Source organism: Doryrhamphus excisus, chromosome 14 (assembly GCF_030265055.1).
Source record: "Doryrhamphus excisus isolate RoL2022-K1 chromosome 14, RoL_Dexc_1.0, whole genome shotgun sequence".
In the NCBI taxonomy this organism is placed as follows: Eukaryota; Metazoa; Chordata; class Actinopteri; order Syngnathiformes; family Syngnathidae; genus Doryrhamphus; species Doryrhamphus excisus.
The window spans coordinates 20,341,418-20,353,274 of record NC_080479.1 but is presented as its reverse complement, the minus strand read 5'-3'; the positions used below and the strand labels follow the sequence as shown (position 1 = coordinate 20,353,274).

The 11,857-nt window shown below is 39.8% G+C and overlaps 1 protein-coding gene across 1 annotated transcript in view; it reads left to right on the top strand.

The window, feature by feature from the left end:
• The first annotated feature begins 78 nt into the window (after positions 1-78).
• Positions 79-11,857, top strand: part of LOC131101430 (transmembrane protein 79-like) — an 81,651-nt gene continuing 69,872 nt past the window's right edge. The window contains exons 1-2 of the mRNA XM_058046576.1: positions 79-258; positions 689-1,426. Of these exons, the coding sequence (XP_057902559.1) occupies positions 811-1,426 (616 nt within the window). The 5' untranslated portion in view covers positions 79-258; positions 689-810. The remainder of the gene's footprint in view (positions 259-688; positions 1,427-11,857) is intronic.

Below are 11,857 nucleotides of genomic sequence, written 5' to 3'. Positions count from 1 at the left end.
CCTGGTTATTGATTGGAATTGATTGATTAGCCCTCCCTGGGCAAACACGAACGTTCCCAAAACACTTCCTTACCTTCACCAGCCTTTGACGACAGATGACTCGCAGCAGAGCAGAGTGGGACCTCTTCGCGCTCACCTGCTCTGGAGCGGAGGCGCACCTGCCACACCTGCCCCGCGAGTCCGCACTTCCTGTCAGGGAGGAGAAACAAACAGTCCAAACTTTTACTCTCAGTTGCGCTGTCGGTGGAATAGACACAGGTGAGTCGGCATAATAGTAATAATAATAGTGTCACTCTTGGCTCAAAGAGTCCAACTTAATGAAAGTAATCTTCGTGGTCATGTTGAAGCCACATTCCTACGTTGTTGCTGGTGAGCTAGCATAGCCGTCGGGTCCAAACACAGCGAACAGGCCTCTTATCTAAACACTTCACGAACTATTTTACCACCAACACCAAAACGTGTCATATTTAACGAGTCATTGAGACACTCGGTGTGCGTGTTTTTTACACAAAGTCCGCCTTTTTGGCATTGAGTAATTAATGATATATTTACTTCATTTCCCAAGAGCGCCAAGATAGAAAGGCGGTCAATGATTAACCGCATTGGCCACCACCAGGGGGCGCCATTACAAACGGGTAAAACAGGCTGCTCGGTTGTTCCGCTTACTGAAATTTGTTTGTCCTGTCAGGACGCCTGATGGTGAACTCAGTGATGGCATTCATGCTACGGAAGATGTGCTTCTGACGGCCCTTTCACTGCTCCACATCCATTCCCACAAGACCAAATACACACTTCCTATTTTGACAAAGTATGTCTGTCCAAGCCCCCGATGAGGAGACGAAGCTCTTGACCAACAGTGGTCAGCGAGCAGGAAGTGCCAAGACGTCAGACGGCGTGAAGAAGACGTGCGAGGAGGAACAGGAAGCCGCAGGCTGTCATCTCCTGGAGGATGCCACTCTGCCCTGGCCTGGAGACAAAGACGAGAAGACACAGGAGATGGACGCCGTCTCCTCCGGGATGGGACAGTCCGAGTCAGAGGAGAAGGACACCGGGGTCAGTGGGGTCAGCCGGGATCCGTCCGAGGCTCACGACGAAGACGACGGGCTGAGCAAAGCCAAGTGGAGGGAGAGCATGCCCGAGGGAGACAAGTGGAGAGATGAGCTCTTGGAGCCGCAGCGGGACAGCAAGGGAGACGGCTCGTTGGCGGACGACGAGGAGGAGGGGGAGGAGGAGGAAGAAGTGGCGGAGTCCCCCTGGATCTCCGAGAGAGCCGGCATGGGGTTCACTCCACAGGTCAACATCGTACGGCGCTCCAGTCAGGAAACTCCCGTGGAGAGCCGACTGTCCATTGAGGACCACGCAGACGGGGAGGAACACGCAGCGCCCCCCTACGGCCACACCCGGACACGCCGCCACGACAAAGGCTGTGAGTACCAGATCGTGGACATCATTCCACACGCGATGCTAAAGAGACCTCCGCCAAGGCTTAGCTTGTACATTCACTATCTTCATATTCCTTCATACTATATTCGCTCATATAGTCGTTCATATATTTGTTCATATATTCGCTCAATCGTATATTCGTTCATATATTTGTTCATATATTCGCTCAATCGTATATTCGTTCATATATTTGTTCATATATTCGCTCAATCGTATATTCGTTCATATATTTGTTCATATATTCGCTCAATCGTATATTCGTTCATACTATATTTGTTCATATATTCGCTCAATCGTATATTCGTTCATATATTCATTCAATCATTCATTTTCTACCGCTTTTCCTCACGAGGGTCGCGGGGGTGCTGGAGCAAGAGGGGCAAGAGGCGGGGTCCACCTTGGACTGGTGGCCAGCCAATCACAGGGCACATATAGACAAACAACCATTCACACTCACATTCATACCTATGGACAATTTGGAGTGGCTAATTAACCTAGCATGTTTTTGGAATGGGGGAGGAAACCGGAGTACCCGGAGAAAACCCACGCATGCACGGGGAGAACATGCAAAAAGAGAGAAAACCCACACAGAGATGCCCGAGGGTGGAATTGAACCCTGGTCTCCTAGCTGTGAGGTCTGCGCGCTAACCACTAGACCGCCTTGCCGCCCTCGTTCATACATTATTTCATATATTATTTCATATATTCGTTCACATTAGTTCACATATTCGCTCATATATTTGGTCATACATATATTTGTTCAAATATTGGTTCATATATTCGTTCACATATTGGTTCATATATTCGTGCATCCATCACGTCCAGAATTACTCGCATTACAATTCCACAACAGCTAGCACTTGAAAAGCTGAAAGGAAGCCACAAGGCAGCTCCATAAACCGCTATCTCTTCTCCTAACTCCCAAAAAACAAATACGGTAATCCCTCCTGTATTTATGTTTACTGCTTCCAGACACCACTGCCATAACAAAACGGGGTGGGGAAGAAGGACAAGGAAGCAGAAATCATACCACTTCCACACAATGAGAGAACCCTTTTCACTCCGTCTCAGTCATGGTGTCCCTCTCTCAGCCATAGTGTCCGTGTATGCCCTGGCGCGTCTGTGTGGGCCGTGGCACATCCGCCTGATAGCGTGATAGTCTTACACTAGCTAGTCTTACCTTAGCTACACTTACACTATCTAGTACAAGTTGAAAAAACTGAAAAAAACGACATACTAACCCCTTACGTTTTTTTCAAAAATGGCAAAAGTCAAACACTGGCATTTTATGCCGTTTTTGGGTCCTTCTGGGGCCCCTGTTGAGTGTGTGTGAGGTTTCCCCTGTTTTTTCCACCAGAAAAGTGCGTTAGAAGCCAGTCGAAAAAACTGAAAAAAACGACATACTAACCCCTTACGTTATTTTCCAAAATGGCAAAATTCAAACACTGGCATTTTATGCCATTTTTGGGTGCTTGTGGGGCCCCTGATGAGTGTGTGTGAGGTTTCCGCTGTTTTTTTTTGACCAGAAAAGTGCATTTTCAGCAAGTTGAAAAAATTGAAAAAAACGACATACTAACCCCTTACGTTTTTTTCAAAAATCACAAAATTTAAATCTGGCATTTTATGCCATTTTTGGGTGCTTGTGGGGCCCCTGATGAGTGTGTGTGAGGTTTCTGGTGTTTTTTTGACCAGAAAAGTGCATTTTCAGCAAGTTGGAAAAATTGAAAAAAACGACATACTAACCCCTTACGTTTTTTTCAAAAATCACAAAATTTAAATCTGGCATTTTATGCCATTTTTGGGTGCTTGTGGGGCCCCTGATGAGTGTGTGTGAGGTTTCTGGTGTTTTTTTGACAAGAAAAGTGCATTTTCAGCAAGTTGGAAAAATTGAAAAAAACGACATACGTTACGTTTTTTTTCAAAAATCAACACCCTCAAACTTTGGCATTGTATGCCATTTTTGGGCTCTTCTGGGCCCCCTGTTGAGTGTGTGTGAGGTTTCTGGTGTTTTTTTGACCAGAAAAGTGCATTTTCAGCAAGTTGAAAAAATTGAAAAAAACCACATACTAACCCCTTACGTTTTTTTCAAAAATCACAAAATTTAAATATGGCATTTTATGCCATTTTTGGGTGCTTGTGGGGCCCCTGATGAGTGTGTGTGAGGTTTCTGGTGTTTTTTTGACCAGAAAAGTGCATTTTCAGCAAGTTGAAAAAATTGAAAAAAACGACATACTAACCCCTTACGTTTTTTTCAAAAATCACAAAATTTAAGTCTGGCATTTTATGCCGTTTTTGAGTCCTTCTGGGGCCCCTGTTGAGTGTGTGTGAGGTTTCCCCTGTTTTTTTGACCAGAAAAGTGCATTTTCAGCAAGTTGAAAAAATTGAAAAAAACGACATACTAACCCCTTACGTTTTTTTCAAAAATCACAAAATTTAAATCTGGCATTTTATGCCATTTTTGGGTGCTTGTGGGGCCCCTGATGAGTGTGTGTGAGGTTTCTGGTGTTTTTTTGACCAGAAAAGTGCATTTTCAGCAAGTTGGAAAAATTGAAAAAAACGACATACTAACCCCTTACGTTTTTTTCAAAAATCACAAAATTTAAATCTGGCATTTTATGCCATTTTTGGGTGCTTGTGGGGCCCCTGATGAGTGTGTGTGAGGTTTCTGGTGTTTTTTTGACAAGAAAAGTGCATTTTCAGCAAGTTGGAAAAATTGAAAAAAACGACATACGTTACGTTTTTTTTCAAAAATCAACACCCTCAAACTTTGGCATTGTATGCCATTTTTGGGCTCTTCTGGGCCCCCTGTTGAGTGTGTGTGAGGTTTCTGGTGTTTTTTTGACCAGAAAAGTGCATTTTCAGCAAGTTGAAAAAATTGAAAAAAACCACATACTAACCCCTTACGTTTTTTTCAAAAATCACAAAATTTAAATCTGGCATTTTATGCCATTTTTGGGTGCTTGTGGGGCCCCTGATGAGTGTGTGTGAGGTTTCTGGTGTTTTTTTGACCAGAAAAGTGCATTTTCAGCAAGTTGAAAAAATTTAAAAAAACGACATACTAACCCCTTACGTTTTTTTCAAAAATCAACACCCTCAAACTTTGGCATTTTATGCCATTTTTTGGCTCTTCTGGGCCCCCTGTTGAGTGTGTGTGAGGTTTCCGCTGTTTTTTTGACCAGAAAAGTGCATTTTCAGCAAGTTGAAAAAATGGAAAAAAACGACATACTAACCCCTTACGTTTTTTTCAAAAATCACAAAATTTAAATCTGGCATTTTATGTCATTTTTGGGTGCTTGTGGGGCCCCTGATGAGTGTGTGTGAGGTTTTTGGTGTTTTTTTGACCAGAAAAGTGCATTTTCAGCAAGTTGAAAAAATTGAAAAAAACGACATACTAACCCCTTACGTTTTTTTCAAAAATCACAAAATTTAAATCTGGCATTTTATGCCATTTTTGGGTGCTTGTGGGGCCCCTGATGAGTGTGTGTGAGGTTTCTGGTGTTTTTTTGACCAGAAAAGTGCATTTTCAGCAAGTTGGAAAAATTGAAAAAAACGACATACTAACCCCTTACGTTTTTTTCAAAAATCAACACCCTCAAACTTTGGCATTTTATGCCATTTTTGGGCTTTTCTGGGCCCCCTGTTGAGTGTGTGTGAGGTTTCTGGTGTTTTTTTGACCAGAAAAGTGCATTTTCAGCAAGTTGAAAAAATTGAAAAAAACGACATACTAACCCCTTACGTTTTTTTCAAAAATCAACACCCTCAAACTTTGTCATTTTATGCCATTTTTGGGCTCTTCTGGGCCCCCTGTTGAGTGTGTGTGAGGTTTCTGGTGTTTTTTTGACCAGAAAAGTGCATTTTCAGCAAGTTGAAAAAATTGAAAAAAACGACATACTAACCCCTTACGTTTTTTTCAAAAATCACAAAATTTAAATATGGCATTTTATGCCATTTTTGGGTGCTTGTGGGGCCCCTGTTGAGTGTGTGTGAGGTTTCTGGTGTTTTTTTGACCAGAAAAGTGCATTTTCAGCAAGTTGAAAAAATTGAAAAAAACGACATACTAACCCCTTACGTTTTTTTCAAAAATCACAAAATTTAAATCTGGCATTTTATGCCATTTTTGGGTGCTTGTGGGGCACCTGATGAGTGTGTGTGAGGTTTCTGGTGTTTTTTTGACCAGAAAAGTGCATTTTCAGCAAGTTGAAAAAATTGAAAAAAAGGACATACTAACCCCTTACGTTTTTTTCAAAAATCACAAAATTTAAATCTGGCATTTTATGCCATTTTTGGGTGCTTGTGGGGCCCCTGATGAGTGTGTGTGAGGTTTCTGGTGTTTTTTTGACCAGAAAAGTGCATTTTCAGCAAATTGGAAAAATTGAAAAAAACGACATACTAACCCCTTACGTTTTTTTCAAAAATCAACACCCTCAAACTTTGTCATTTTATGCCATTTTTGGGCTCTTCTGGGCCCCCTGTTGAGTGTGTGTGAGGTTTCTGGTGTTTTTTTGACCAGAAAAGTGCATTTTCAGCAAGTTGAAAAAATTGAAAAAACGACATACTAACCCCTTACGTTTTTTTCAAAAATCAACACCCTCAAACTTTGGCATTTTATGCCATTTTGGGCTCTTCTGGGCCCCCTGTTGAGTGTGTGTGAGGTTTCTGGTGTTTTTTTGACCAGAAAAGTGCATTTTCAGCAAGTTGAAAAAATTGAAAAAAACGACATACTAACCCCTTACGTTTTTTTCAAAAATCACAAAATTTAAATCTGGCATTTTATGCCATTTTTGGGTGCTTGTGGGGCCCCTGATGAGTGTGTGTGAGGTTTCTGGTGTTTTTTTGACCAGAAAAGTGCATTTTCAGCAAGTTGAAAAAATTGAAAAAAACGACATACTAACCCCTTACGTTTTTTTCAAAAATCAACACCCTCAAACTTTGGCATTTTATGCCATTTTTGGGCTCTTCTGGGCCCCCTGTTGAGTGTGTGTGAGGTTTCTGGTGTTTTTTTGACCAGAAAAGTGCATTTTCAGCAAGTTGAAAAAATTGAAAAAAACGACATACTAACCCCTTACGTTTTTTTCAAAAATCAACACCCTCAAACTTTGGCATTTTATGCCATTTTTGGGCTCTTCTGGGCCCCCTGTTGAGTGTGTGTGAGGTTTCTGGTGTTTTTTTGACCAGAAAAGTGCATTTTCAGCAAGTTGAAAAAATTGAAAAAAACGACATACTAACCCCTTACGTTTTTTTAAAAAATCAACACCCTCAAAATTTGGCATTTTATGCCATTTTTAGGCTCTTCTGGGCCCCCTGTTGAGTGTGTGTGAGGTTTCTGGTGTTTTTTTGACCAGAAAAGTGCATTTTCAGCAAGTTGAAAAAATTGAAAAAAACGACATACTAACCCCTTACGTTTTTTTCAAAAATCAACACCCTCAAACTTTGGCATTTTATGCCATTTTTGGGCTCTTCTGGGCCCCCTGTTGAGTGTGTGTGAGGTTTCTGGTGTTTTTTTGACCAGAAAAGTGCATTTTCAGCAAGTTGAAAAAATTGAAAAAAACGACATACTAACCCCTTACGTTTTTTTCAAAAATCACAAAATTTAAATCTGGCATTTTATGCCATTTTTGGGTGCTTGTGGGGCCCCTGATGAGTGTGTGTGAGGTTTCTGGTGTTTTTTTGACCAGAAAAGTGCATTTTCAGCAAGTTGAAAAAATTGAAAAAAACGACATACTAACCCCTTACGTTTTTTTCAAAAATCAACACCCTCAAACTTTGTCATTTTATGCCATTTTTGGGCTCTTCTGGGCCCCCTGTTGAGTGTGTGTGAGGTTTCTGGTGTTTTTTTGACCAGAAAAGTGCATTTTCAGCAAGTTGAAAAAATTGAAAAAAACGACATACTAACCCCTTACGTTTTTTTCAAAAATCAACACCCTCAAACTTTGGCATTTTATGCCATTTTTGGGCTCTTCTGGGCCCCCTGTTGAGTGTGTGTGAGGTTTCTGGTGTTTTTTTGACCAGAAAAGTGCATTTTCAGCAAGTTGAAAAAATTGAAAAAAACGACATACTAACCCCTTACGTTTTTTTCAAAAATCAACACCCTCAAAATTTGGCATTTTATGCCATTTTTAGGCTCTTCTGGGCCCCCTGTTGAGTGTGTGTGAGGTTTCTGGTGTTTTTTTGACCAGAAAAGTGCATTTTCAGCAAGTTGAAAAAATTGAAAAAAACGACATACTAACCCCTTACGTTTTTTTCAAAAATCACAAAATTTAAATCTGGCATTTTATGCCATTTTTGGGTGCTTGTGGGGCCCCTGTTGAGTGTGTGTGAGGTTTCTGGTGTTTTTTTGACCAGAAAAGTGCATTTTCAGCAAGTTGAAAAAATTGAAAAAAACGACATACTAACCCCTTACGTTTTTTTCAAAAATCAACACCCTCAAACTTTGGCATTTTATGCCATTTTTGGGCTCTTCTGGGCCCCCTGTTGAGTGTGTGTGAGGTTTCTGGTGTTTTTTTGACCAGAAAAGTGCATTTTCAGCAAGTTGAAAAAATTGAAAAAAACGACATACTAACCCCTTACGTTTTTTTCAAAAATCACAAAATTTAAATCTGGCATTTTATGCCATTTTTGGGTGCTTGTGGGGCCCCTGTTGAGTGTGTGTGAGGTTTCTGGTGTTTTTTTGACCAGAAAAGTGCATTTTCAGCAAGTTGAAAAAATTGAAAAAAACCACATACTAACCCCTTACGTTTTTTTCAAAAATCAACACCCTCAAACTTTGGCATTTTATGCCATTTTTGGGCTCTTCTGGGCCCCCTGTTGAGTGTGTGTGAGGTTTCTGGTGTTTTTTTGACCAGAAAAGTGCATTTTCAGCAAGTTGAAAAAATTGAAAAAAACGACATACTAACCCCTTACGTTTTTTTCAAAAATCACAAAATTTAAATCTGGCATTTTATGCCATTTGTGGGTGCTTGTGGGGCCCCTGATGAGTGTGTGTGAGGTTTCTGGTGTTTTTTTGACCAGAAAAGTGCATTTTCAGCAAGTTGGAAAAATTGAAAAAAACGACATACTAACCCCTTACGTTTTTTTCAAAAATCAACACCCTCAAAATTTGGCATTTTATGCCATTTTTAGGCTCTTCTGGGCCCCCTGTTGAGTGTGTGTGAGGTTTCTGGTGTTTTTTTGACCAGAAAAGTGCATTTTCAGCAAGTTGAAAAAATTGAAAAAAACGACATACTAACCCCTTACGTTTTTTTCAAAAATCAACACCCTCAAACTTTGGCATTTTATGCCATTTTTGGGCTCTTCTGGGCCCCCTGTTGAGTGTGTGTGAGGTTTCTGGTGTTTTTTTGACCAGAAAAGTGCATTTTCAGCAAGTTGAAAAAATTGAAAAAAACGACATACTAACCCCTTACGTTTTTTTCAAAAATCACAAAATTTAAATCTGGCATTTTATGCCATTTTTGGGTGCTTGTGGGGCCCCTGATGAGTGTGTGTGAGGTTTCTGGTGTTTTTTTGACCAGAAAAGTGCATTTTCAGCAAGTTGAAAAAATTGAAAAAAACGACATACTAACCCCTTACGTTTTTTTCAAAAATCACAAAATTTAAATCTGGCATTTTATGCCATTTTTGGGTGCTTGTGGGGCCCCTGATGAGTGTGTGTGAGGTTTCTGGTGTTTTTTTGACCAGAAAAGTGCATTTTCAGCAAGTTGAAAAAATTGAAAAAAAGGACATACTAACCCCTTACGTTTTTTTCAAAAATCAACACCCTCAAACTTTGGCATTTTATGCCATTTTTGGGCTCTTCTGGGCCCCCTGTTGAGTGTGTGTGAGGTTTCTGGTGTTTTTTTGACCAGAAAAGTGCATTTTCAGCAAGTTGAAAAAATTGAAAAAAACGACATACTAACCCCTTACGTTTTTTTCAAAAATCACAAAATTTAAATCTGGCATTTTATGCCATTTTTGGGTGCTTGTGGGGCCCCTGATGAGTGTGTGTGAGGTTTCTGGTGTTTTTTTGACCAGAAAAGTGCATTTTCAGCAAGTTGAAAAAATTGAAAAAAACGACATACTAACCCCTTACGTTTTTTTCAAAAATCAACACCCTGAAACTTTGGCATTTTATGCCATTTTTGGGCTCTTCTGGGCCCCCTGTTGAGTGTGTGTGAGGTTTCTGGTGTTTTTTTGACCAGAAAAGTGCATTTTCAGCAAGTTGAAAAAATTGAAAAAAAACGACATACTAACCCCTTATGTTTTTTTAAAAAATCAACACCCTCAAAATTTGGCATTTTATGCCATTTTTAGGCTCTTCTGTGCCCCCTGTTGAGTGTGTGTGAGGTTTCTGGTGTTTTTTTGACCAGAAAAGTGCATTTTCAGCAAGTTGAAAAAATTGAAAAAAACGACATACTAACCCCTTACGTTTTTTTCAAAAATCACAAAATTTAAATTTGGCATTTTATGCCATTTTTGGGTGCTTGTGGGGCCCCTGTTGAGTGTGTGTGAGGTTTCTGGTGTTTTTTTGACCAGAAAAGTGCATTTTCAGCAAGTTGAAAAAATTGAAAAAAACGACATACTAACCCCTTACGTTTTTTTCAAAAATCAACACCCTGAAACTTTGGCATTTTATGCCATTTTTGGGCTCTTCTGGGCCCCCTGTTGAGTGTGTGTGAGGTTTCTGGTGTTTTTTTGACCAGAAAAGTGCATTTTCAGCAAGTTGAAAAAATTGAAAAAAACGACATACTAACCCCTTACGTTTTTTTCAAAAAACAACACCCTCAAACTTTGGCATTTTATGCCATTTTTGGGCTCTTCTGGGCCCCCTGTTGAGTGTGTGTGAGGTTTCTGGTGTTTTTTTTGACCAGAAAAGTGCATTTTCAGCAAGTTGAAAAAATTGAAAAAAACGACATACTAACCCCTTACGTTTTTTTCAAAAATCACAAAATTTAAATCTGGCATTTTATGCCATTTTTGGGTGCTTGTGGGGCCCCTGTTGAGTGTGTGTGAGGTTTCTGGTGTTTTTTTGACCAGAAAAGTGCATTTTCAGCAAGTTGAAAAAATTGAAAAAAACGACATACTAACCCCTTACGTTTTTTTCAAAAATCAACACCCTCAAACTTTGGCATTTTATGCCATTTTTGGGCTCTTCTGGGCCCCCTGTTGAGTGTGTGTGAGGTTTCTGGTGTTTTTTTGACCAGAAAAGTGCATTTTCAGCAAGTTGAAAAAATTGAAAAAAACGACATACTAACCCCTTACGTTTTTTTCAAAAATCACAAAATTTAAATCTGGCATTTTATGCCATTTTTGGGTGCTTGTGGGGCCCCTGTTGAGTGTGTGTGAGGTTTCTGGTGTTTTTTTGACCAGAAAAGTGCATTTTCAGCAAGTTGAAAAAATTGAAAAAAACGACATACTAACCCCTTACGTTTTTTTCAAAAATCACAAAATTTAAATCTGGCATTTTATGCCATTTGTGGGTGCTTGTGGGGCCCCTGATGAGTGTGTGTGAGGTTTCTGGTGTTTTTTTGACCAGAAAAGTGCATTTTCAGCAAGTTGGAAAAATTGAAAAAAACGACATACTAACCCCTTACGTTTTTTTCAAAAATCAACACCCTCAAACTTTGGCATTTTATGCCATTTTTGGGCTCTTCTGGGCCCCCTGTTGAGTGTGTGTGAGGTTTCTGGTGTTTTTTTTGACCAGAAAAGTGCATTTTCAGCAAGTTGAAAAAATGGAAAAAAACGACATACTAACCCCTTGCGTTTTTTTCAAAAATCAACACCCTCAAACTTTGGCATTTTATGCCATTTTTGGGCTCTTCTGGGCCCCCTGTTGAGTGTGTGTGAGGTTTCTGGTGTTTTTTTGACCAGAAAAGTGCATTTTCAGCAAGTTGAAAAAATTGAAAAAAACGACATACTAACCCCTTACGTTTTTTTCAAAAATCACAAAATTTAAATCTGGCATTTTATGCCATTTTTGGGTGCTTGTGGGGCCCCTGTTGAGTGTGTGTGAGGTTTCTGGTGTTTTTTTGACCAGAAAAGTGCATTTTCAGCAAGTTGAAAAAATTGAAAAAAACGACATACTAACCCCTTACGTTTTTTTCAAAAATCAACACCCTCAAACTTTGGCATTTTATGCCATTTTTGGGCTCTTCTGGGCCCCCTGTTGAGTGTGTGTGAGGTTTCTGGTGTTTTTTTGACCGGAAAAGTGCATTTTCAGCAAGTTGAAAAAATTGAAAAAAACGACATACTAACCCCTTACGTTTTTTTCAAAAATCACAAAATTTAAATCTGGCATTTTATGCCATTTTTGGGTGCTTGTGGGGCCCCTGATGAGTGTGTGTGAGGTTTCTGGTGTTTTTTTGACCAGAAAAGTGCATTTTCAGCAAGTTGAAAAAATTGAAAAAAACGACATACTAACCCCTTACGTTTTTTCAAAAAT